Below are 23987 nucleotides of genomic sequence, written 5' to 3'. Positions count from 1 at the left end.
CTCTGTGTATCTCTTTAGCAGGTCCTTTGTCTTTTAGGTGTTTTCCTGTTCTAGCTTCACCTCCACTTCTAGAATTTATTGGATTAGATTCCCACATGGTGGTCATTAGAGAGCTCAGTCTCCATGATTTTTAAGGATATCTTGAGCTAGGACAGTCTGTCTTAACTGTATCTTACTGACTCGTGTGTACCTCCACCTGTGAAGTGGAGGCCCTTTAGGATTTGGGGAAGGGTGAGGCCAGTAAGGGCTTGAGGAGTCCAGAAAGTTCTAATGGAGAACCTGGGATTGAAGCTGCACATGAAGGGACAGATGGAATTTGAAAAGAGCCACAAGAAGGAACAAATTATAGTTTTCCTTTTATGATGAGTAAGTGCAAATATTAGTTAACAGTACTGTGCTTTATGTTCCTAGAGGTTATTTGAGCAGCGACTTTATTTTTTCAAAGGTGGTCCTGTATATAGCAGATGATGAAAAAAAGAAGCCAGTTTCTGTCCTAGTATTTCTATTCATTTAAATTTGTCTGTACATCTGTAGGTGATTAAAGTTCTAGAACTGTCAAATAGGATCTACCTATATTAAAGAAAATAATTATTCAGAGCTTTAAAAATACAGTGAATTTATTTTCCTTCTTTGTTTTTGAGTTACATACAGTAAGAGTATCTTGCTAGCTTAGTAGTTTAATTTGCCATTTAAAAATCTGTAATCGGGCACCCGGGTGACTCAGTCGTTAGGTCTCTGCCTTCAGCTCAGGTCATGATCCCAGTCAGGCCCCCTGCTCAGCAGGAAGCCTGCTTCCCCCTCTCCCACTCTCCCTGCTTGTGTTCTCTCTCTTTCTGTCAAATAAGTAAATAAAAGTATTTAAAAATAATAAAAAGTATCTCTGATTAGAGATTAGAGAACTTTTGTGAACATGTAATACTTTAATAATGAGAAAACTTAAGTGCGATCAAGTTATTACAGTCCATTAAAGCTAAACAGTTTAAAACGATGAAAGGATATTTGATTAGAGCTTCACAAATTGTGTTATTTTACTTATTAGTCTGTTTATTAGATTATCATAGAGTTCTTCTTTTCCAAGACAACTTGTAACACATCTATTACATAAAATCCTAATGAAAGGGAAGAGGAAAGATCAGAAAGGAAAAATGGAAGGGTTTTAGGAAATACAGAAAATAAGAAAAAACATGGTTGAAGAATAAACCCTAAGCTGAAAACAGTCTAGGTTATTTGGCATATCATTGGTTTCTCATGTGGTGCAGTATATTTTAGAATTCTCTATTTGGCATAGATGTAGATACAAGCTAGACTGAGTGCCTTTTCCTCTGATTTTGATTTCTTGTTTCTTTCTAGGTGGACTCCCATTATTGTCCCAGTTGCTTAGAAAATATGCCATCGGCTGAAGCCAAATTGAAAAAGAATAGGTAAGACTACGATCCGGTTTTTTTTTTTTTTTCTGTTTTCCTCAACTATTTTTTTAATAGCTGGCAAGGAAACTCATGGAATTAACTCTTGTTTTTAACTGGCTAGTTTTCATTTTTTAGCATCACCTTTGCCAAAGATGAAATGTCTTTTGATTTTTTTAAATTAATTTTCTATTTTAGAACAGTTTTAGACTTAAGAATTATTGTGAAGATGGTACAGAGAGTTCTGTGTACTTAATACATAATCTCCCCTATCATTAACATCCTGCATGATTATGGTATATTTGCCCCAATTAATGAACTACATGGAGATTTTGTTATTAAATAAACATTTCATTTTATTCAGATTCCCTCAGTTTTTTCCTAATCTCCTTTTTCTGTTCCTGAATTATATTTAGGATACCCATGTTACATTTAATAGTCATGTCTCTTTTGGCTTCTCTTGCTATGACATTTTCTTAAACTTTCCTTGGTTTTTGAGGACCTTAAAAGTTTTGAGGAGTACTGGTAAGATATTTTGTAGAATGTCCCTCAGTTGGAATTTATCTGATGGTTTTCGTGTTAGCTGAGGAAATGTGTTATGGGGTAAAAGGCAATAGAGTTAAAGTGCATCTTTTATTACATCCCATGAAGGGTACATACTGTCAATAGAACTTATCACTGTTGATGTTAGCCTTAATAACCTGGCTTGAGCTAGTGTTCGTCAGGTTTCTCCAATATACAGTCACTCTTTTTTCCTCCTTTTTTATACTGTACTCTTTGGAAGGAAAACACTCTTATAGTGGGGAGTTATGTTCCCCCTCTGTGAGGATTTTCTACATAAATTATTTGGAATTCGTTTAAATGGTAGATTTTTCTCTCCTCTCCTATTTATTTATTTAATCATTTATTTAAATACTGGTTTTTACCATAGGATATAATCCAGTACCACTTTATTTATTTATTTTTTTGCTCAGATTGTTCCAGCTTTGGCCGTTGTGAGCTCTTTCGGTAGACTCCTGTATCTCTTTGGTGTGCCCCCATTTGTTGCATGGACTGGAGGTTAGAGAAGCTGTTCATTCATTTGAGCGTTCTGTCATTTTTTGGGCATACAAGATACTACAAGATACTCCCGGAACTCTGCCTCAGTCCTTGAGATAGCCATTTCTCCAAGGATCCCTGGTTCCTTTTATTGGAAAATGGTATTAAAAACCAAGATCTGGGTAGTAAGTGTGCTCATTGCCCCTGGAAGCCATTTGGTTTTTAGCTTAAGCATGGAAGTCCTTGGCTACCAGTCATACCCTTATACCTGCATGGATGTGAACCACCATGACTTTTCTTTCCTGAACATGAGAAATAACTCCTAATAAGCCAGACACTGTTTGTTTTATGATTAAAAATTTAATTTAATGATGTAAATTAAATTTACATCATTAAATTAAATCATATTAATTTTATGATTTAATCCTCAGACTATCAGTGAGCAGTGAACAGTGGGTAGATACCATTATTATCCTTATATGAGGACATTATCCAGATGGCAAAATATTGCAAATAGAGTTGTAGAACAGAGCTTCAGAGTAAGTCCAGGACTCTAGGAGTGAAATCTTGATAACCTCAGGTGGTTAAAAAGCTACAAGCAGCAAGGTACTGGGGCCCCTAAAGGGGAAGTGTCGGGGGAGCGTTAGGAAGATTGGTGCCTAAGGAGAGAACAGAAAGCCCTGAAAAGGCGCTGCTTCTGAACTGTTGCAGTTTGAGAATATTCTTTGGTTTCTATGTCCGCTCTCTGGTGCAGCAAACAAGCAGTTTCATAGCCTATTATATTGTTGCCTCTTGAGTTTTCATTGTGCAACTGCTCAGTCCTTTCTAAAGGCATAAGTGGTGACCTCTCTCCCTCAGAAATCTTCGTGGTCTGTACAAGCCTAAATGGCGTCTGAAATGGTTAAATCCAGACTGTTTAGCAGTGAATGTCTCTGGAATAGGATTGGTCAGGCTCTTAATTCTTTGGGAACTTTAGTGATGATTACATTAAAAATAAATAAATAAATGAACATACAATACTTAAATTTTAAAACAAGATTTTAATACTTTTTAATTTCCTTTTCATTGAAAGACAGTCCTCCGTTACAGTCCCTCTTGAATTCCTAATACCTAGGACACTGTGTGGTACATAGCAGGTGCTTGATAAAGACTTGTCAAGTGAATGAACAGTGGTCTTGTGTTACAGGTGTGCCAACTGCTTTGACTGTCCTGGCTGTATGCACACTCTCTCTACTCGGGCAACAAGTATCTCCACACAGCTTCCAGATGACCCTGCCAAGACCACCATGAAAAAAGCCTACTACCTGGCCTGTGGATTTTGTCGCTGGACATCTAGAGATGTGGGCATGGCAGACAAATCTGTGGGTGAGTCAGGCGGACTTCAACACGAGATTTTATGGAATTGGCAGTGTTAAAATTGCCCACAGATGATTGTTTCTGTTACCTGTTTACCTGTTGGAATGCGGGAGCTAAATTCAGAGCTCAATCTTCTGTGTTTCCAAATCCTCACATTTATGGACCATAATGTTTTGTCTACAACTGGGTAAACCATTTAGTTTTCTTAGAGCTGGTAAAATAGTGTTGATAAATCTGTTGATAAATCTTTTTTACAATCAAAATATTAATGCTCTTCATAAAACATAAATACTCCAGATGATGAAAGATACCGTGAACAAATGTAAAAGATAAAAATGACAAACTAAGGGGCGCCTGGGTGGCTCAGTGGGTTAAGCCTCTGCCTTCAGCTCAGGTTATGATCTCAGGATCCTGGAATCAAGCCCCGCATCGGGCTCTCTGCTCAGCTAGAGCCTGCTTCCCCCTCTCTCTTTGCCTGCCTCTCTGCCTACTTGTGATATCTATCTGTGAAATAAATAAATAAAATCTTTAAAAAAAAAAAAAAAGACAAACTAAGAAAAATATTTGGATCATATATAACAAACTAAAGATAAGTAAGCAAAAATGAAGAACCCTTGTAAATCAAGAAAGAAGCCCCAAAGAAAGACTAGGCAAAGGATAAGAAAAGCAGCTCATAGAAGTAGAAATAAAATGATGAATAACCAAAATGTGTACATGGTAGGGCCCATAGTTAGGTTAAAATTATCTTTATCTTGACTCCAGACTCCTCCAAACCTTGCAGATTCCATGGAAAGACCTTAACCTTCCATAAAGTTAGAGCTCAAGTTTGTGTTTCCCTCCCCTGACATTTTTTTTTTTAAAGATTTTATTTATTTATTTGACAGAGATCACAATCAGGCAGAGAGGCAGGCAGAGAGAGAGGAAGGGAAGCAGGCTCCCTGCTGAGCAGAGAGCCCGACTCAGGTCTTGATCCCAGGACCCCTGAGATCATGACGTGAGCGGAAGGCAGAGGCTTAACCCACTGAGCCACCCAGGCGCCCCCTCCCCTGACATTTTTTAGCCCTTTTTATTTTGACTCTTTTTTGAGTATCCATAAATTGCCTTGTACTATTAATGCAAATTAAAACTTCATTGATTTGGCAAATTTTTTAGATCTGGTGTTGGCAAGAATATGGCACAATAGTTCTTTCCTATATTACTACCTTGGAGAGCAGTTTGATAACATTTATTAAAATTTTATTTTTTTAAATTAATTTATTTTGTTTTTAAAGTATATTTATTTAAGTGAAGTATATTTATTTAAGTGAGCTCTGCACCCGACATGAGGCTTGAATTCACAGCCCCAAGATTGAGTTACATGCTCCTCCCACTGAGCCAGCCAGGTGCCCCTGTTTTGTTTTGTTTTAAGATTTTATTTATTTATCTGAGAGAGACAGAGAGTGCAAGTGGGAGGGACAAAGGGGGAAAGAATCTCAAGCAGACTCTGTGCTGAGTGTGGAGCCCAATTTGGGGCTCCATCTCACGACTGAGATCACCACCAGAGCCGAAACCAAGAGTCATACACTTAACTGACTACACCACTCATCCCCCCCGCCCCATTTTTTCTTTTTCCCCAAACTTGGGGCTTGAACTCAGGACCCTAAGATCAAGACTCAAGCTGAGATCACAACTTGGACGCTTGGGTGCCTGGGTGGCTCAGTTGGTTAAACAACTGCCTTCAGCTTAGGTCATGATCCTGGGAGTCCTGGGATCCAGCTCCGTACTGGGCTCCCAACTCCATGGGGAGTCTGCTTCTCCCTCTGACCTTCTCCCCTCTCATGCTCTCTAAATAAATAAATAAATAAATAAATAAATAAAATCTTTAGATTAAAAAAAAAAAAAGAGTTGGATACTTAACTGATTGAGCCTCTATTTATATTTGTTTTTATTTTACTAAAATAAATAGCATTTTATTTATTTATATTCTAGTAGAGTTAACTTACAGTGTTACTTTAGTTTCAAGTGTACAGTAGAATGATTCAACAATTTTGTACATCACTCAGTGTTCATCACGTTAGTGTATTCTTAAAAACCCCTTCCCCGTTTTTTGAAAATAAATTGCTTTTATCCTTCTGCCCAGCATTTCCAATTCCAAATATCCTGGAGTATTAAAAACATGCTCAAAGATGTATGTATTTACATGAAATGTTTATCAGTAAAACAGAAAAATTGTGTGTGTGTTTGGACCTAAAGACCAGCTAAGGTGTCAATCACTTTTCCATCATTTGAGCATTTCAGGGTAGAGATTGCACTTACCTTTATTAAAGGAGACTTCCTGTATTTATCTTTAAAAAATTTTTTTAAGTAAAAAAGCTTATTTAAGAAACGAAACAGGGGCGCCTGGGTGGCTCAGTGGGTTAAAGCCTCTGCCTTCGGCTCTGGCCATGATACCAGGACCCTGGGATCGAGCCTCGCATTGGGCTCTCTCTGCTCAGCAGGCAGCCTGCTTCCTTCTCTCTCTCCGCTTGCCTCTCTGCCTATTTGTGATCTCTGTCTGTGAAATAAATAAATAAAATCTTAAAACAAAACAAAACAAACGAACAAAGGAAAGAAGAGATAAGCAGAAACAGACTCTGAACTATAGAGAACAAACTGATGGTTACCAGGGAGCAGGTGAGTGTGGGGGTAGGGGAGGTAGGTGAAGAGGATCCGGAGTATACTTATTCGAGCACTGAGTAATGCATAGGATTGCTGAAGCACTATATTGTACACCTGCAACTAATATAACACTGTACATTGATTATACTGGAATTTAAGAAGTCGTTAAGTGTTAAAAAAATTCCCACAAAGAAATAAGGAGTACTCTGTGATAAGCACTGAGTAATTTATAGAATTGTTTTTTTTTTAATTACTGAATCACTATATTGTATACCTTTATCTAACACTATATGTTAAAAGCATATTCATCATAAAAAAATAATAAAAATACATAAAAATAAAAAGTTTAAAAATAGATCTTAGTAACTCTCTAGGGTGAATTCTCCAGTATTGTTGTACTTTAAGATTATGTGGGCTATTCTTTTTTTTTAAATTAACATATAATGTATTATTTGTTTTAGGGATACAGGTCTGTGATTCATTAGTCTTTCACAATTCACAGCGCTCACCATAGCACATACCCTCCCCAATGTCCATCATCCAGAGACCCCCTCCCTCCCACTCCCTCCACTCCAGCAAACCTCAGTTTGTTTCCTAAGGTTAAGAATCTCTTATGATTTGTCTCCCTCTCTGGTTTCATCTTGTTTCATTTTTTCCTCTCTTCCGCTATGATCCTCTGCCTTGTTTCTTAACTTGCACATATCAGTGAGATCATATGATAATTGTCTTTCTCTGATTGACTTATTTCACTTAGCGTAATATCCTTCAGTTCTCTCCACATCATTGCAGATGGCTCTTCATAGCTGCTATAAACATTGGGGTGCACATGCCCCTTTGGGTTACTACATGTGTATCTTTGGGGCAAATACCCAGTAGTGCAATTGCTTGGGTCATAGGGTAGCTCTATTTTCAACTTTTTGAGGAACCTTCATACTGTTTTCCAGAGTTTCTGCATCAGCTTGCATTCCCACCAACAGTGCAGGAGAGCTGCACTTTCTCCACATCCTCACCGACATCTGCCATTTCTTGACTGGTTCATTTTAGCCATTCTGACTGGTGTGAGGTGGTATCTCACTGTGGTTTTGATTTATATTTCCCTGCTGCTGAGTGATATTGAGCACTTTCTCCATATGTCTGTTGGCCATTTGGATGTCTTTGCAGAAATGTCTGTTGATGTCTTCTGCCCATTTCTTGATTGGATTATTTGTTCCTTGGGTGTTGAGTCTGATAAATTCTTTATAGGCTTTGGATAGTAGCCTTGTATCTGATATGTCATTTGCAAATATCTTCTCCCATTCTGTCGGTTGTCTTTTGGTTTTGTTGACTGGGAAACTTCCTTTATTTTTACATTTCCTGTACTCCATGGTTAACATCAGAGAGTAGAAACTGTGTAAGTCAGTTCAAGATCTTGAGTTGCAATTTATTTTTTATAGAAATAGTGGCATTGCTAATTCCCCATTGTCTTTTTTTCTTTCTGAATTTTCATTCAACTTTCTGAAACTTTTCAGACTTGTTAAGAATTCCCATCTTGGGGGCCAACTGTGTGGTTCAGTTGGTTGGGCATCTGCCTGTGGCTCAGGTCATGATCCCAGGGTTCTGCCTTCCTGCTCAGTGGGGAGTCTGCTTTTCCCTCTCCACCTGCCACCCTGCTCGTGCTATCTCTCTCTCACTCTGGAATAAATAAATACAATCTTTAAAATTTCAGCCAACTTACTAGTCTGTGATGAAGCCCATAATTAACTCATGTCAGTTGACATAACTAAAATGAAGACGGACTTTAAGTACAAACTTCTTACTGATTTTTACGCAGTTTGGAAATAAATATGGGTCAGGTTTCTTTATTCTTAAAAATTCAATCCTTGATTCTGTTGAGTTTGCTCTTTGGTTTAGAATGCTTGAGCTCTCGACTGTTGCTCATTGATGGATAGATGCTTCCTGAAATGTGATTTTTATTAGAAAGATTCTATAGCACGTTTAGATTGTCAGTAAATGTGTGTTTTAATATCACTATAGCAAGTTAGCTGTTTGAATTTACTTATGAATGTAAGTTAAATATGAAAAACAACCTCAGAGTGGCAGAGTATATACACCTCAGTGAATTGAATTGTATTTTTTTTGGAACATATTTTTCTGTGTTTATATTTTGTCTCTTGTTGTCAAGGTAAAGAAACAAGGCCCAGAAATCCAAATAGATTTCTCAGTGTTAACCCTTAAGAGAATGTTTTATGCTTTTTAGATTATGAGCCATTAAGGTTGGAGAATTTATATTTCAGAGCTTAAAACCTGTGTTTACTTCTAGAAATCTTTTTCCTCTAGGGTATCTTGACAATAATTTAATAGTAGGAACTCTTAAAGAGTACAGATAATTTTTACTTTCATGATGTTGTTGGTGTCTGAGAAGCTCTGAAACCACTTCAGAACTATTTGTTTATTTATAAGTAAGCCATTGTGTCTTTAATGTGCAGAGAAATGAGATAGTTAGGTTTCCCAAAGTGTTCTTCAGAGTAAATTGCCAGTTCTAAAGCAATTAGGTAAAACACTCATTTAGATTTTTTAAAATATTACAAGTAAAACATTTCTTTTACGTAATTATTTTCGTGATTGTCTTAAGTAAGGCAACCTTTAAAATATTAATATACTAAAGGATGTCGTTTCCATTTCTTGCAAGGTGTAGCATCACCTTTAACAAGCGTCCTTTGTGTTTTGAAAAAAGGTTATTTTTACTTATATAGATAATACACGTTCATGTATTTATCACCCAGCTTCAGATAGTAAATGTAACCCAAATAGTGTAAGCCCCTTGTGTAGCCTATCCCCACTAGAGTCCCTTCCTCAGCCTCCTGGAGCAGTAACCACCCCAGTCCTGTGTTTATCGGTGTCTGGTGTCCATGCATGCATGTAGCCACTAACATGTTTTTTTCAATATGAAACACATGGAAACACACCGTATATGTATCCTGCTACAACTTTTCTCTCTTAGCATTCTGCTCCTAGTACAGAGCTGATTTATGCATAAGAGTAGACTACCCGTTGCTCCAGAGCCTTGGCTGCTGTAGTGTTGTGGGATTTACTTCATTTTTCCAGACTGATGGTTGTAAAACTGTATCTCATTGTAGTTTACTTTTCCCCTTTTTTGAGGGTTAGCTTTATTGAGATATACAGTTGACCCTTGAACAATGCAAAGGTTAAAGTGTTGACCCCCAACTGTGGGGAATCTGCATGACTTTTTGACTCCCCAAAAACCTAACTACTAATAGCTTACTGTTGACTGGAAGCCTCCCTGATAACATAAACAGTTGATGAACAACACATACTTTGTAAGTTGTATGTACTGTATCTATATAGTCTCGTAATATAGTAAACTAGAAAAAATTAAAAATGCAGCTACAGTGCTATATTGTATTTGTTGAAAAATATCCACATATATGTGGAAGCTCACAGTTCAAACCCATGTTGTTCAGGACTCAGCTGTATTTGTCATGGTTTTACTTTTAACTTTCTGGAATAACCTTTTCCATTGTGATTTGTGCTGTTTGTTTCTTACATAAGAAATTCTCTGAATCAAGGTCATAGAACATAGAAATTGCAGTGTTACAGATAAGAGCAGGGTCTTAAGAGTCAGACTGCTTGAGTTTGAATCCCAGCTTTACCACTTAACTATCTGTGAGACAAGTTATCTTTGGGCAAGCTATTTAACTTCTCTGAGCCTCAGTTTCATTTGTAAAGTGAGACTAATAAGAAGAATCCCCATGTCAGACAGTTATTACATAAAATGAAATGTAATACATTTCAGATGCTTGTCACAGAAGCTATGCATGTCTTAGTTGTGGTGGTGGGGCTGTTATCTTTGTCACCCTCATTATTTTTAATGAAAATTTCATTGTGAGTGCTCTGGTCTATATAACTCATAGGACTCTTTCTTGGAAGTTCTGTGATTTTGTGTTTTTAAATTTCATTTTGTGGCCTGCAGATGAACTGTTTTTATGAAAATAAAAATATCAAGTTATGAAAATTTGTTTAATGCCCCTTTATTTTGCAGCTAGCGGTGGTTGGCAGGAACCTGAAAATCCTCACACACAACGGGTAAGTAAAGCGTCATCAGAGAGAGGATGAACGAAGAAGAGATGGAGAAAAAGACTGATGATCTTCCATTTTATTCATGGATATGGCATATGCTTAGAAATCTGTGATGTTATTTTGGTGTCTGTTACACACAGAAAGTGCTTCTCATAAGACATTAAATCACAATGGCTGTATTTTCTAGTCTGGCTTAAGTTGATAGAGAAATCTAGTTGTAGCTTTAGTTCTGTAGTCAGGCTGTGACTCAGAAAAAGAAAACAGTATGTGTTTATTTTTGGTGAAATAAAAAGTTATAAAATAATATATTTTTCCCCTATATGAAAAATACTTTTTTCAGACATAAAAAAGCTATGTATCTATACACAGGGTTTTTGTTTTAATGTGTGCAAAGTGTAATCACATACCCATATGTGTAAGTGTGTAAGAAAGATACCTAAGCTAATAATTGCAGATACCTTTATGAGGGGAAGAGTGACTTGGGCACAAGAGATAAAAGAGAAGTTTTGCTTTGTTTAATGTTGTTCTAAGTTTTCACAGCTAACAGGTATTACTTTTAGGATTAGGATATATTTTAAAAATGAAAACAAATGAGTGGGGGAGAAGACACAGTACAAAATGTTACATTCTTAGAAATAGATAGACCTGGGGCACCTGGGTGGCTCAGTGGGTTAAAGCCTCTGCCTTCAGCTCAGGTCATGATCCCAGGGTCCTGGGATCGAGCCCCACATAGGGCTCTCTGCTCAGCAGGGAGCCTGCTTCCTCCTCTCTCTCTGCCTGCTTCTCTGCCTACTTGTGATCTCTGTCTGTCAAAAAAATAAATGAAATCTTTAAGAAAGAAAGAAATAGACCTGTGGCCATACAGAAAAAATGGGAGTAGTTGTAGGGCAAAATAAGTAATGAAGTAAAAGGAAATGAAAAAGTAAAAAGTAAAAGTGAAGTAAAACAAGAGGGCATGAAATTTCCTAGCCTTTACATTACCCATTTCTTCCCATTGTTAAACTTAAAGTTTCCATTTTAATTCTGAAATTATACAGAGAAATGTAATGAAAAGAAATTCTTTTTGAGGAAAAGGGCAAAATTGCCCACTGTAGTAGTTTGCCTTCTCTGTTCGTGTCCAGTAAGTGTCATCGCTTACTTTTTCATACTTCCTGTTAGCTTCCTCACGAAAACAGTTACTGTGTCTTCAATGTCTTACAGATGAACAAACTGATTGAATATTACCAGCAGCTTGCTCAGAAGGAGAAGGTTGAACGAGATCGCAAGAAACTGGCACGGCGTAGAAACTATATGCCTTTGGCTTTTTCGGTGAGGACTTGGTACAAAAAGGAGTGTGCAGTTCATTGTTCACAAGGCCTGTGTGTCTTGAGAACAGTGACCATTTCAGAAGGTGGCCACTGACCTTAGATTTCTGAATGATGGGTAGCAGAGAAAGGTTTCTCAAATCATAGGTGGTTAAGTCCAGCGGTTAGGCTTTTGCCATATCATTCACTCTATTTGAGTTCTTTGAGTTTTAAGGACATTTGTGTTCCTTTTTCTATCACTGCCCTCTCTCTTCTGATTATTCCCCAGGGCTAGTGTTTAATTTTGTAGATAAAACTACAGAGGAAGAGAGGCAAGTGTTAGATTTTATTTCATATTAGACAGGTAGGCCACCTTTGATATCCTATAGTAATGGGTTCCGAGCTCAAATTATTGTTTCTGGTACCTTCCTGTAGTTTTCCAGTGTGAAGAACACTGACTCTTACACAGTGCATTTTGCATGGTTAAATAAATAGTAATACATGCCAGTGTCATTGATAGGAATTCTTCACAGAAGTCATTGACTACAGTCTGTGTGCTATCCAGAAGCAAAACATGAGGATATGGAGCTTTTGTTATTGTCCCCTACGTTTTATTTGCTCTCGTAGAACAATTTCTTTTCTGTATGCTTGCTTGGGGTCGAGCAGGTTGACATTGAATAAATAACATTGATTGAAGGACAGTGGTTTGTCAGGCACTATTCTAATAAGAACTTTTCACATATTTCACACAACAGTCCTGTAGTGTAGATTGACAGCTGAGGAAATGTAACTTGTCATACTGCTTCTGTATGAGAATTAGTTAAGCCATTGAATCCCTAAGGATTGGTGGGGTCCATATAAAAATATTTAGTTTAGAACAAAATAAAACATTAAGACATGCAAAGCATCTACATTACCAGAGACTTTAATGAAGTCTAAATGAAATTTTCAGAATAGCCTGGTGGTAGAATCAGCATATGCCCTAGTGTATGTAGGAGAGGAGTTTGAATTAAAGGCATTATTCTTCCAGCTTCCCTTATAACCTGCCTGCTGTATGAGTTTGCTTCTGTCTTATGCTGCATTTTTTTGTCTCTGTTGCGACCTGCTGCTATTTGGGGGCCTACAGCAACACACTATTCATGTAGTGGTAAGTTCTCTTTTATGATTCTTGCTAACCCTGAAGAAGTTAGCAGATGATCGCTGGTGTTCCAAGAAGACATTCATCATTTGCCATAGACACTTCACATAGTTCTGGTCTAAGTCATAGCTTAGATATTTTTAGATATTTGTGATTTTTAAAAAAATCATTTAGTTCAGTTTTACTCTACTAATGTAGTTTTAGTTTCCATGTTTGGTGCGTTTGCTGATTATTTTAAAAATAAGATGATGTGGGGCTACAAATTACTTTCTTTAAAAGGAGCTTTCAAATTAGCTTTTTTTTTTTTTTTTTTTGCTTATTTCCCTGAGCTTCTCATGCTGGCCCACCCAAAAGTCTTCCTTGTGGTAAATAGGATATATAAATGTAGTATTTGTAATTGGAATTTCTGAACTCTTTTTAGGACAAATATGGTCTTGGAACCAGGCTTCAGCGACCACGAGCTGGTGCAACCATCAGTACCCTTGCCGGACTGTCGTAAGTTTGGACATTAAATGACTTTGAGGAGAAAAGCGGGTATCCAAATGAATTAGAAGAATGTGACATAAAACACTTGCTACTGGGGAAGAAGATTGTCATGCTTAGAAAAGACCCCAACAGAGAAAGAATGTTCTGCAATAGAAGAATACTTTAGTTACTGATATTATAGACTTTGAAGGCGATCAGATGGACCTTTGAGAAATTAGTGTTTTTTATCTTTTAGCCTTAAAGAAGGAGAGGACCAGAAAGAGATAAAGATTGAGCCAGCTCAGGCTGTAGACGAAGTGGAACCTCTACCTGAAGATTACTATACAAGACCAGTAAATTTAACAGAGGGTAATATTTTACGTTTTTTCCCCTTGGTTTCTATTTTACACCTAATTCTGCTTTTGTTACCAATATGCCCTGAGTTTTGAGATTTTTGATGGCGTCATGGTTGTTAGTAGTAACATAAATCCAGTAACAAATGAAATAGATATAATCACTTGAAGAACTTTAAAATGTCAGGTTTCTCTGTCGTAGTTTTTTGAAGAACTATTCACAAAGGAAGTGTTGTTTCATGTGTTGGAAGGACTGTTCACAAAGGAAGTGTTGTTTCAAGTGTTATCTCATAAGTCTAATTTTGAGTGAGTCATTGTAAACTAAGCCTGGTTTCTGCCTTTCATGCTAGTGACCACCCTTCAGCAGCGCCTCTTGCAGCCTGACTTCCAGCCAGTCTGTGCTTCACAGCTCTATCCTCGTCACAAACATCTTCTGATCAAACGGTCCCTGCGCTGTCGGGTAATTACTCCATTCTGTAGAGTTGCCGTTTGTACCAGAGAAAAGCAGGAATGAAATAAACATTGATATCTGGCCAATGTCGAAACTTCCAGAATGTAATAAATATAAAATATGCTTATAGAAAATGTACTTGGGTATCCAGGTACCATTTTAAATGCTTTCAAGATAAAAATCCTTACAACTATGAGATGTAGGTACTGTTGTTACCCCTGTTCTACACATGTGGAAAATGAGGTACCTGAAGGTCAATAAATTCATAGCACTAACCCCTAGAAGAGTAGTGAAAGAATGTATGACTTTCAGGCTGATAGAGAGGCAACAAAGAGGAGTAATAAAATAATTTAAAAGAAAGGAATAAAGAAGAAACATCAGCAAAATCCAGCCTCTATGAATTTATAAAACCGACAACTGAATTTCTTCAATAAATACATTGTAGAAGAAAACCAAAAGAACATGGAAAAGAAACCTTGTAGATCAAAACAGCAATACAGAACTTCCTCAGCTTGATAAAAGCCATGTACAAAAAGAACAGAGGGAAAAGAGCATAAAACTGGTGGTTCAAATAGAAAGCATGTAGTGAGATAGATTTACAGCCAAATATTTCAGTATTTATATAAATGCCAGTGAAGTAAATGCTTCTGTTAAAAGACTAATAAGAAAACCAACAAAATGCCTGCCCATTCTATGCTAATCACAAGAAACAGAATTCAGAAAGATTGGAAGTGAAGATAAATGGGAAAGCTGGATTGTATAAATAATAAATTTTTAAATGGAGGGATAATTCATAAAGGAAGAAATAATTCACAAAGAGGATGTAACAGTTCTAAAATTATATGCACTGAATAATGTAGACTCAAAATACCGAAACATTGGAGAAAACTACATTGTTTTAGACATGATTTGGGGAAATTAAACATGCTTCGCTTAGTAACCAAGAGAACAAACATGTACCCAGTTATCTGCAGAATATGCATTCTTTCCAAGTATACACAGTACACTTATAAAAATTAACTGTATACTGGTCATAAAGTCAGTCCCAACCTTTTTCTTTTTTTTTCTTTTAAAGATTTTATTTATTTATTTGACAGATAGAGATCACAAGTAGGCAGAGAGGCAGGCAGAGAAAGGGGGAAGCAGGCTCCCTGCCGAGCAGAGAGCCCAATGTGGAACTCCATCCCAGGACCCTGGGATCATGACCCGAGCCGAAGGCAGAGGCTTTAACCCACTGAGCCACCCAGACACCCCTCAACATTTTTCAAAAGATGGTATTATTAGAATTTATTATTTGATCAGAGTGCAATTAAATTAGGAATTAGTCATTCCTGTAGAGGAAAACTTATAGGACACAGCTAAGGCCATGCCTAGAAGTAAACCTGTATATTAGAAAGGAAGAAATAAAAGATGAGTGATTTCAGCAGACATTTCAAGAAGTTAGAAAAAGAATAGCAAAGTAAGCACAAGGAAACATGAAGGAAGAGGATACTAATGAGTTAAGAACCACTGTAAAGGGGCGGCTCAGTGGGTTAAAGTCTCTGCCTTCGGCCTAGATCATGATCCCAGGGCCCTGGGATCGAGCCCCATATCGGGCTCTCTGCTCGGCATGGAGCCTGCTTCCTCCTCTCTCTCTGCCTGCTTCTCTGCCTACTTGTGATCTCTGTCGGTCAAATAAATAAATAAAATCTTAAAAAAAAAAAAAAGAACAACAGAAAACCACTGTGAAATATAAAAAAGCAATACAACAGGGGCGCCTGGGTGGCTCAGTGGGTTAGGCCGCTGCCTTCAGCTCAGGTCATGATCTCAGGGTCCTGGGATCAAGTCCCGCATCAGGCTCTCTGCTCAGCAGGGAGCCTGCTTCCCTCTCTCTCTCTGCCTGCCTCTCCGACTACTTGTGATTTCTCTCTGTCAAATAAATAAATAAAATCTTTTAAAAAAAAAAAAAGCAATACAACAAAAAGTTGATTCCTTTAAGGAGATTAATGATAGTAAATTTTAATATGTAAATTCATAAGACGTTATACAAGATTCACGTTGGCTGTACAATTCACCAGATTTATCAAAAGTAAATAAGCAGTTTCCTATTGATCCATGTATCTTCAGGGTAGGTGGACTTCCACAAATACAAAATGTGCAGATTATGGTATATCCATGAAGTGAGTACTATAACTCTAAAAAGGAATGTACTAATATGGGATATATTTTTAAATGCAAAAAGTAGGGTGTGTGGCAAGTACACAACTTTTTGTGTAAGGAAGGGAGGGCAGGAAGGAAAACAAGTATGTGTGTGTATAAACAAAAATTTTTTTTGATATGCATTTATATAGGTTAACAGACTTGGAACGGAGTAGAGAAAGTAGAAACAGACTAATGGGTGAGAGAAAACTTGGTATTTACCAAATACAGCATTGCATATCACTGGGGAAAGAATAGCCTGTTAGATTTTCCTAGGTCAAATAATTACATGAAAATAAAATTGGGTCTCTGTCTCACACCATTCACAAAAGTCAATTTCAGGAACATTAGAAACTTCATTTTTTTTTTTAAGGTAATTTTTATTTATTAGAGAAGAGTGCATGAGCCAGAGAGAGGGGCAGAGGGAGAAGCAGAACTTCACTGACCAGGGAGCCTGATGCTAGTTCAGTCCCAGGACGTTGAGATCGTGACCTGAGCTGAAAGCAGATGCTTAACTGACTGAGCCACCCAGGTGCCCTGGAACATTAGAAACATGAATGAGCAAATATGAAGAGCAAAACTTCTAGAAGGAGACAGGAAAATCTTTGACTTTTGGGTAGGGAGTATTCCATAAATAAGGCAAATCAGCACAAACTGTAGAGGAATCAATGCTATATATTTGACACAGTGAAACTTGTACCTGCACTCCAAAGGAAAGATAGGCCATAACCTGAGAAAAGTAATTTATAAGATATATAATTAAAGGATTAGTGTCCAGAACATGTAAAGAACTTAAGCAAATTAGTAAGGAAAACATACTCCAGTCAGTATATGAAGATCCAATAAATACTAACATATAAGTCACAGCAGAGGAAATCCCAATAGCCAATAAACATGAAAGATACTCCTACAGAAATCAGAGAAATGTCTGTTAAAACTGCAGTGAAATACCATTTGATAGTTAACCAGATTAGCAGAAGTTAACACATATGGGAAATGACTGATATGCAGGAATACTTACTCGTTGCTGCCTTTCTTATAGTAGCAAAATCATGGAAACGTCACAGATATCCATCAGTGTGGGTATAGTTGAATAAGGTACAGAAATGATTACAGTAAGATACAGAGATAGCTCTGTGTGTGCTGGTATAGAATTCTAAGATAGATAATGAAAAAAGTAAAGGGCCAAAGAGTATATAAAATACTCCCTTTTTTTGTTATTATAAAAAAGACAATGTGTGTATATACTTGTATGTGCACAGGCTATTAATGAGAAAACACAGATACTGGTAGGACTCTGGGGAGGAGGACAAGGGGACAAGTAATGGGTACCTTTACACGGTCCCTGTTTTGTACTGTTAAGAAATTTTTTAACCAAGTGTATGTAGTACCCATTAAAGAAAGTAAAAAATTGTTACTCTATTTTAAAGCATAGGATATGAAATCACACTACTTGGATTTAAATCCCAGCTTTGATTCTTTTTTTTTTTTTTTAAATTATTTATTTTAGAGCATGACAGCATGAGGTGGGGGGCAGCGGGAGAGAATCTCAGATAGATTCCCAGCTGAGCGTGGAGCCTAACTTGGGGCTCAGTCCCATGATCCAAAAATCATGACCTGAGCCTAAACCAAGAGTTCGATGGTCAGCTGACTGAGCCACCCAGGTGCCGACCCAGCTTTAATTCTTACTGGCTCTGTGGCGTTGGGTAAGATGACTTTACCCTTCTTGTGCCCCTTCATCATGTGTAAAATGGGGACAATAACAGTTTTGGTACCTACACTTACCTTACAAAGTCAGTGTCATGTTTAAATCCCCTTAAGGAGCATATGGTTCAGCACACTTAGTATGTACTCAGTATATGTTAGTTGTTGTTATTTCAGTAGTTATTAAGCACCGCAAAGGTATAGTATCTGTTAGATTCTTGCTTATGTCCAGAGAAGTCCAAAGCATCATCTTTTTTGCAAATTTTGGCAATCAGAACATGCGGTCTTATAGCAGAATAAAACAAAACAAAACTCAAGTCAGTGCTGTCCTTCTGAATTTAGTAGCTCTATGGATCCAGCAGAGTTTTCTTTCTTGTTTTCCTCTAATACATACTATAAATTTTTCTTTTTAGAAATGTGAACATAATTTGAGCAAGCCAGAATTTAATCCAACATCTATCAAATTCAAAATCCAGCTGGTTGCTGTGTGAGTATTTTGGGATCAGTGTTTTTAGTTATTGTTCTTTGACTTTTTTCAACAAAATGTATTTACTCTGGGATTAAAAAAAAAAAAAGAAAGAAAAACTTCATCAGAATTATCTTGCTGTTTTTTCTGGTTAGGTTTCAAGTTCTATACCATGAACTTTAAAACAAATTACCTAGAATCAAGGGTGTTTGCATCAGGGACACAGTGATGGTATGGTCTCTGGGTGGTGATTATTAATTAGTTATTGGACAGAGAGACACTGGTCATTGATTGCAAGTTAAAATGTACCTAGTTTTGATAATGATCCAAGATATTAAGTAAAAAAAATAACCAAGTAGAACAAATCAAAGAGGATCCCTGCAACAGTGTTCATTGAGTGGGATAAAAGTAATTATTAGTGTTAATTCACTGGGACTTGTCAATAGAAGGGAATTTTGTGAATGAAAACTAGTTATCAAAAATATTTTGAAAAATTAGGAAAATACTGTCTTGACTTCAGGGCAAGAAATGCTTAGAGGGAACTAGTAAGGCAGGATACCCAGAAACAGCTAAAGAAGAAAATAGCCGACCCTTAGCAAAAAAAACATAAATTGTAAAAAAAAAAAAATCTACATATATTTTTACATTTATATATTTGACAGTAGAATCCTGAGACAGACAATAGAGCAGGAAAGAATATTTGCTACTCCATGACAGATAAAAATTTAATGTCCCTGGAAGACAGAATTCCCACATATTGGAAAGATGAAAATGTGAGTGGGACAAAAGGATTTGAACGGGCAGTTTATAGAAGAGGAATTTCAAATGGTCAGTGAATACATGGAAAGATGCTGAAACTTGATAGGAAAAGTTTAAAATAATACAGAGCATTTAGTGCTTGTGAGCATGTGGGGAAATGTATTTGCATACTTTGTTGGTAGGTTTGTGGATTGCTAGAGTCTTTTTGGAGAGTGGTCTGGAATGTCAAGACAAAGTTACATAGACTAAACCAGCAGTACCATCTCAGGAATCTATTCTGTTGAAACAAAACCACCAGTATCTAAAGATACATATGTAAGATGTGTATTGTACCATCTTAATGGCAAAAAGCTAAAAACAATTTCAGTGTCAGACTGATTAACCATTAACAAATAGTTGATTAAATTGCAGTACACTGAGGTTGTAGAATATTCTGCAGCAATTAAAAATAAGTCCTTCCAGCAGTCAAGAATGTCGAGAAATGCTGGTCTGTTGTCTTTGGAGGAAAGAAAAGGTACACAAACACTAAGCTGAGATTTGACCCTGGGTGATTTTGAGTTCAGACTAAGCACATGTGAGTACAGTATTCTGTTGTCTTTCTTGGGCAGCGAAACAGTGGTTAAGGGGAAGGACCCTGGCGCTACACTGCCTGAGTTTGAATTCTGACCATTCACCAAGTTACTTCTTCCAAGCTTAGTTTTTTCATCTCTGTAACGGGGGTGATGGTAATAACACCTCTGTCATGCAGTCACAGTGGAGATTAAGTTAAAGTGTTTAAAACATTGCCTAGCACACAGTGCTTTATGAAAGTATTTGATAAGTTTGTGGTAGTGTGTTTCAACCTCTGCAGTGTGTTACTAAGTCAGTTTTGGGTCCTATAACCAGTTGCCTTTTAGATTTACAGAAATGAATTAATAAAATCTCAAAAAAATATATCTAACAAATACATAAGGAAGATATCTACCATGATGCACACAGATATATAGGCTCTATGTAGAAGTGTACATACAATTTCAGAAAGAACTCAGCCGTTGGTTTCATAAGTCTTAAATTCTTAATTATGATGGTATGATTCTTTGAAATTCTTTTTCTCTGACATGTTCTGATTAACTTGAAGAAATCTTCGCTGAAATCGCTTGAAAGGAAAGTAACAATGATTTTAAGAGACTTCAATGGACATTAATATATTTTTTATTCACACATAGCAATTATATCCCAGAAGTGAGAATCATGTCAATTCCCAACCTTCGCTACATGAAGGTTAGTACTTTGCTTATTAGCAGGAAGATAAAGAACTGATAAGAAATGTGTGTGTGTGTGTGTGTGTGTGTGTGTGCGCGCACGGGTGTGTGTGTGTGTGGCTATGTGTATGTAGCATGAGATTCAGGAGCAAGGGAAAGAAAAGAAAGTTTGAAGTCATAAAGGGATTGGGATTTTTAACTTCTTTAAGCTGGGATTCTTGGCAACAGCATCTTTGACATACGGTTAGAAGGAGCAGCATGTAGATTATGTAAAGATGAACTCATGGGTGGGGAAAGAAGGAAGATGTTTTATCCCACAGACATCTTTAGCTCTTCTCCAGCAGGAGACTCTCCACATCCCATGTGCGTGCGTATATCAGAGACGAGGAATCAACGGGATTTCTTTACCACAGCCCCTCTCTTCTTTGAGTTCCTTATCTATGCCTCCTCACCCCCACCATGAGTGTAGAATATTCTGCAACAGCCCCTGAGTGTAGAATATTCTGCAACAGTCCCTTTTGTTCTTTCCTTTCATGCTGCTTATGGAGTCCACGTTCATCTGAAAGATTTTGCTAACCTCAAGAAAGTACCAAACAAGGGCAAATTATGGGACAAGAAGTCTTAAAAGTCTTTTAGAGTCCTGATGAATTTTTTTTTCTCTGTCTGGCTATCCTGTGGCTCTCATGCTTTAGGAGGACTTTGAGACTAAGCAGACTTAAGTTGTTGCTAAGGAGTCCTTAAGTGGAGGACTGGATGGAGCAAGAGTTGTAAACTTTAATCACTTAGATAATGTACATTCCTCAGAACTTCTGAGTCTAGTACCTGGCCCTTTCTATAGGATCTGCCATATTTCCTCATGTAATTTAAGGAACTCCATGGCATATATAGCCTAATATAAATTAGTAGAATAGGAATCTGCAAGCACTTTGAGAATGTAGTGATGTAGAGGTGGGTGTTACTGCTCGGGAATAATGGGGGGCAGGGGCAGGAGGTGACGATTTTGTGAAATGCGTGGTACAGCAACTAAGAAAGTGGACCTAGGTGGCAGTAGTAGAACATGTCTGAGAGAGGCTTGTTCTCTTCCCCAGGAGAGCCAGGTCCTCCTGACGCTTACGAATCCAGTGGAGAACCTCACCCACGTGACGCTGCTGGAGTGCGAGGAGGGGGACCCAGATGACATCAACAGCACTGCTAAGGTAGGAGCATTTTGAGGGACCGTGACTTTTCCTGGAGGGGCCTTTTGACCTGGCTTAAAGGACTCCACACTGTCTTCCATTTCCACATTCAAGCAATCATCAGTTTCTTTTGATTTCACCTCCCAAATTTATTTTTTTTTTAAGATTTTATTTATTTATTCATGAGAGACAGAAGGAGAAAAAGAGAGAGAGAGAGGCAGAGGCAGAGGGAAAAGCAGGCTCCCCACTGATCAAGGAGCCCGAAACTGTCCCAGGACCCTGGGATTATGACCTGAGCCAAAGGCAGTGTTTAACCAACTAAGCCACGCAGTCACCCCTGTGTTTGTTGTTGTTGTTTTGCTTTGTTTTTCGTTTTATTTTATGCACAATCACACTGCCACTGCCCTGTTTGAAGATCTCATCCTTTCTTACCTGTACTGTGCCAGTAATGTCCTTGCTGACCTGTTCGGAATCCACCCCCACTGCCATTCCAGCCTGTCATCTGTCTTGCTTCCAAAGTGATCTTTCTAAAATCTAACTCTGATAATGGCAGACTGATCATTTGGCATCCCTCTGACTTAGGGAGAAAATCCAAATTCCTCACATAGCGTAATCAGTTCTCAGTGGTCCCCCCCCATCTGATCTTCCAGATTGACCTTTCCCCAAATCCCCAAATCTAGCATTCTCTAAATTCTACATACTAATGCATATCCTCCAAGCCGATGCGGTGGGAATTGCAGCTGCTTTTCTTCTAGCTCGAGTGCCATTTCCTGACATATATACCCGCATCTCTCTGTCTGACTCCTGCTCAGACCTCAAGACCCTAGGAAATAACATACCCTTCTAAATGCTGGTGTGCTTCCACTAGATGCCCTCCACTTACATACACTATACATAGCACTAAATATTAAAATAGGTGATTTTGACTTTCTATAAATGTTAATTGAATGAACAAAATGTGACTTTTTTTCATTTTGTTACTTGGTGATTCATCTAGTATTTGAAATTTTAGATCAAGAACTTTACTCAATGGGTAATCTATTATTGACTCATAATTCAGCATGATACAACAAAAATTGATAGAAGTGATTCCTATATCTTTAATTAGCTATTATTGAAAAAATACTTATTAGTAGGAAATTTCTTTATCTCCTTTTTCTTTTTTCCTTCTGCTTTTTAATGATTTCACTTATTAGCATCACTTTCAAAGAGCGATGACACTCATCTGTCCTTGCTCTTTTTAGTACACTAATAATCTGTTTCTGTGAGACAGAAATAAGTGCCTGATGTGTACCCCAGTTTGTAGACTTGCTATCTTTCTCTTTATACCTCCCATCCTCATTCGTACCCATAATTACAAATGCGGTTGACATCATTACCTGCTAATCTCTGACATAGCAAAGTTGAGGCCTAGTTACAACATAAGGCTTAGTCTGAAGACTGCTGCTTAACTGTTCTTTGTTCTTGTACTTTTACTAGAAATGTCTGTGTTCCTAACAGTTTTTAAACTCTGTATAAGTGAAGTAATACTCTGTTTTCTGAAACTTCCTTCTGTATGTTTAGGATGGTATACCACTGTGTCATATATTGTGGAGTGAATGTCCTGCAACAGACTGACCCATTCTGAGGCAGCCCTCTCTCTTTTACTCTGCAGGTGGTGGTGCCTCCCAAAGAGCTCGTCCTAGCTGGCAAGGATGCAGCAGCGGAGTATGATGAGTTGGCAGAACCCCAGGACTTTCAGGACGATCCTGAGTGAGTGAGCACTTAGTGACCCCCTCCCCCAACATAGTACAGTTAGCTAATGTAGGAGGTCCACTTACAGACCCCAGTTTTTTTAATCTTGATTTTTTAAGGTGATTTTTTTCTTTGTTTATAAAAAAAATTACTGTAGAAATTTGCAGAATATATATATGAAACCATGAAGAAGGAAAATAAAATCCCACTGCCAGAGATGAGCACTGATAACATTTTGTTGGTCTTTGTCCTTCTATGTATTTCTTCCATCATTGGGATCATTCTGTAAGCAGTTTCTAATCTTTGTTTCCATTTAAGTAGCAAATATTTTCCCCTGTTAATTAAAAATTTCAAGTGCATTGTTTTTAATAGTTACAAGATACAGTATTCTCTTCTATAGTTTTATCATTAGATTTCTCCACATACCCTCCCCACCTGCCCTTTGAGTAATAGATTTGACTCTGTCTTACCTAAAACTGAGAAATAAAAAGCCAAACCTTTGCCTGGATGAGGATACATCAGTTAGGAT

General features: G+C 37.5%; 1 protein-coding gene across 2 annotated transcripts in view; it reads left to right on the top strand.

Moving 5' to 3' along the window:
- The window catches only part of DCTN4 (dynactin subunit 4), a 30233-nt gene that overhangs the window by 1693 nt on the left and 4553 nt on the right, over positions 1 to 23987 (top strand). The window contains exons 2-13 of one of the 2 annotated variants that reach the window (XM_004737808.3): positions 1351 to 1421; positions 3628 to 3806; positions 10474 to 10517; positions 11712 to 11819; positions 12921 to 12941; positions 13354 to 13427; positions 13654 to 13766; positions 14101 to 14210; positions 18497 to 18570; positions 20514 to 20568; positions 21638 to 21745; positions 23379 to 23476. In XM_004737808.3, the coding sequence (XP_004737865.1) occupies positions 1351 to 1421; positions 3628 to 3806; positions 10474 to 10517; positions 11712 to 11819; positions 12921 to 12941; positions 13354 to 13427; positions 13654 to 13766; positions 14101 to 14210; positions 18497 to 18570; positions 20514 to 20568; positions 21638 to 21745; positions 23379 to 23476 (1055 nt within the window). The remainder of the gene's footprint in view (positions 1 to 1350; positions 1422 to 3627; positions 3807 to 10473; positions 10518 to 11711; positions 11820 to 12920; positions 12942 to 13353; positions 13428 to 13653; positions 13767 to 14100; positions 14211 to 18496; positions 18571 to 20513; positions 20569 to 21637; positions 21746 to 23378; positions 23477 to 23987) is intronic. The other variant, XM_004737809.3, reaches the window with a different exon arrangement.

The sequence above is a fragment of the Mustela putorius genome, unplaced genomic scaffold, assembly GCF_011764305.1.
Source record: "Mustela putorius furo isolate JIRA1106 unplaced genomic scaffold, ASM1176430v1.1 tig00000407_pilon_pilon_pilon, whole genome shotgun sequence".
Lineage (NCBI taxonomy): Eukaryota > Metazoa > Chordata > Mammalia > Carnivora > Mustelidae > Mustela > Mustela putorius.
This window is presented reverse-complemented; position numbering and strand designations above follow the sequence as displayed.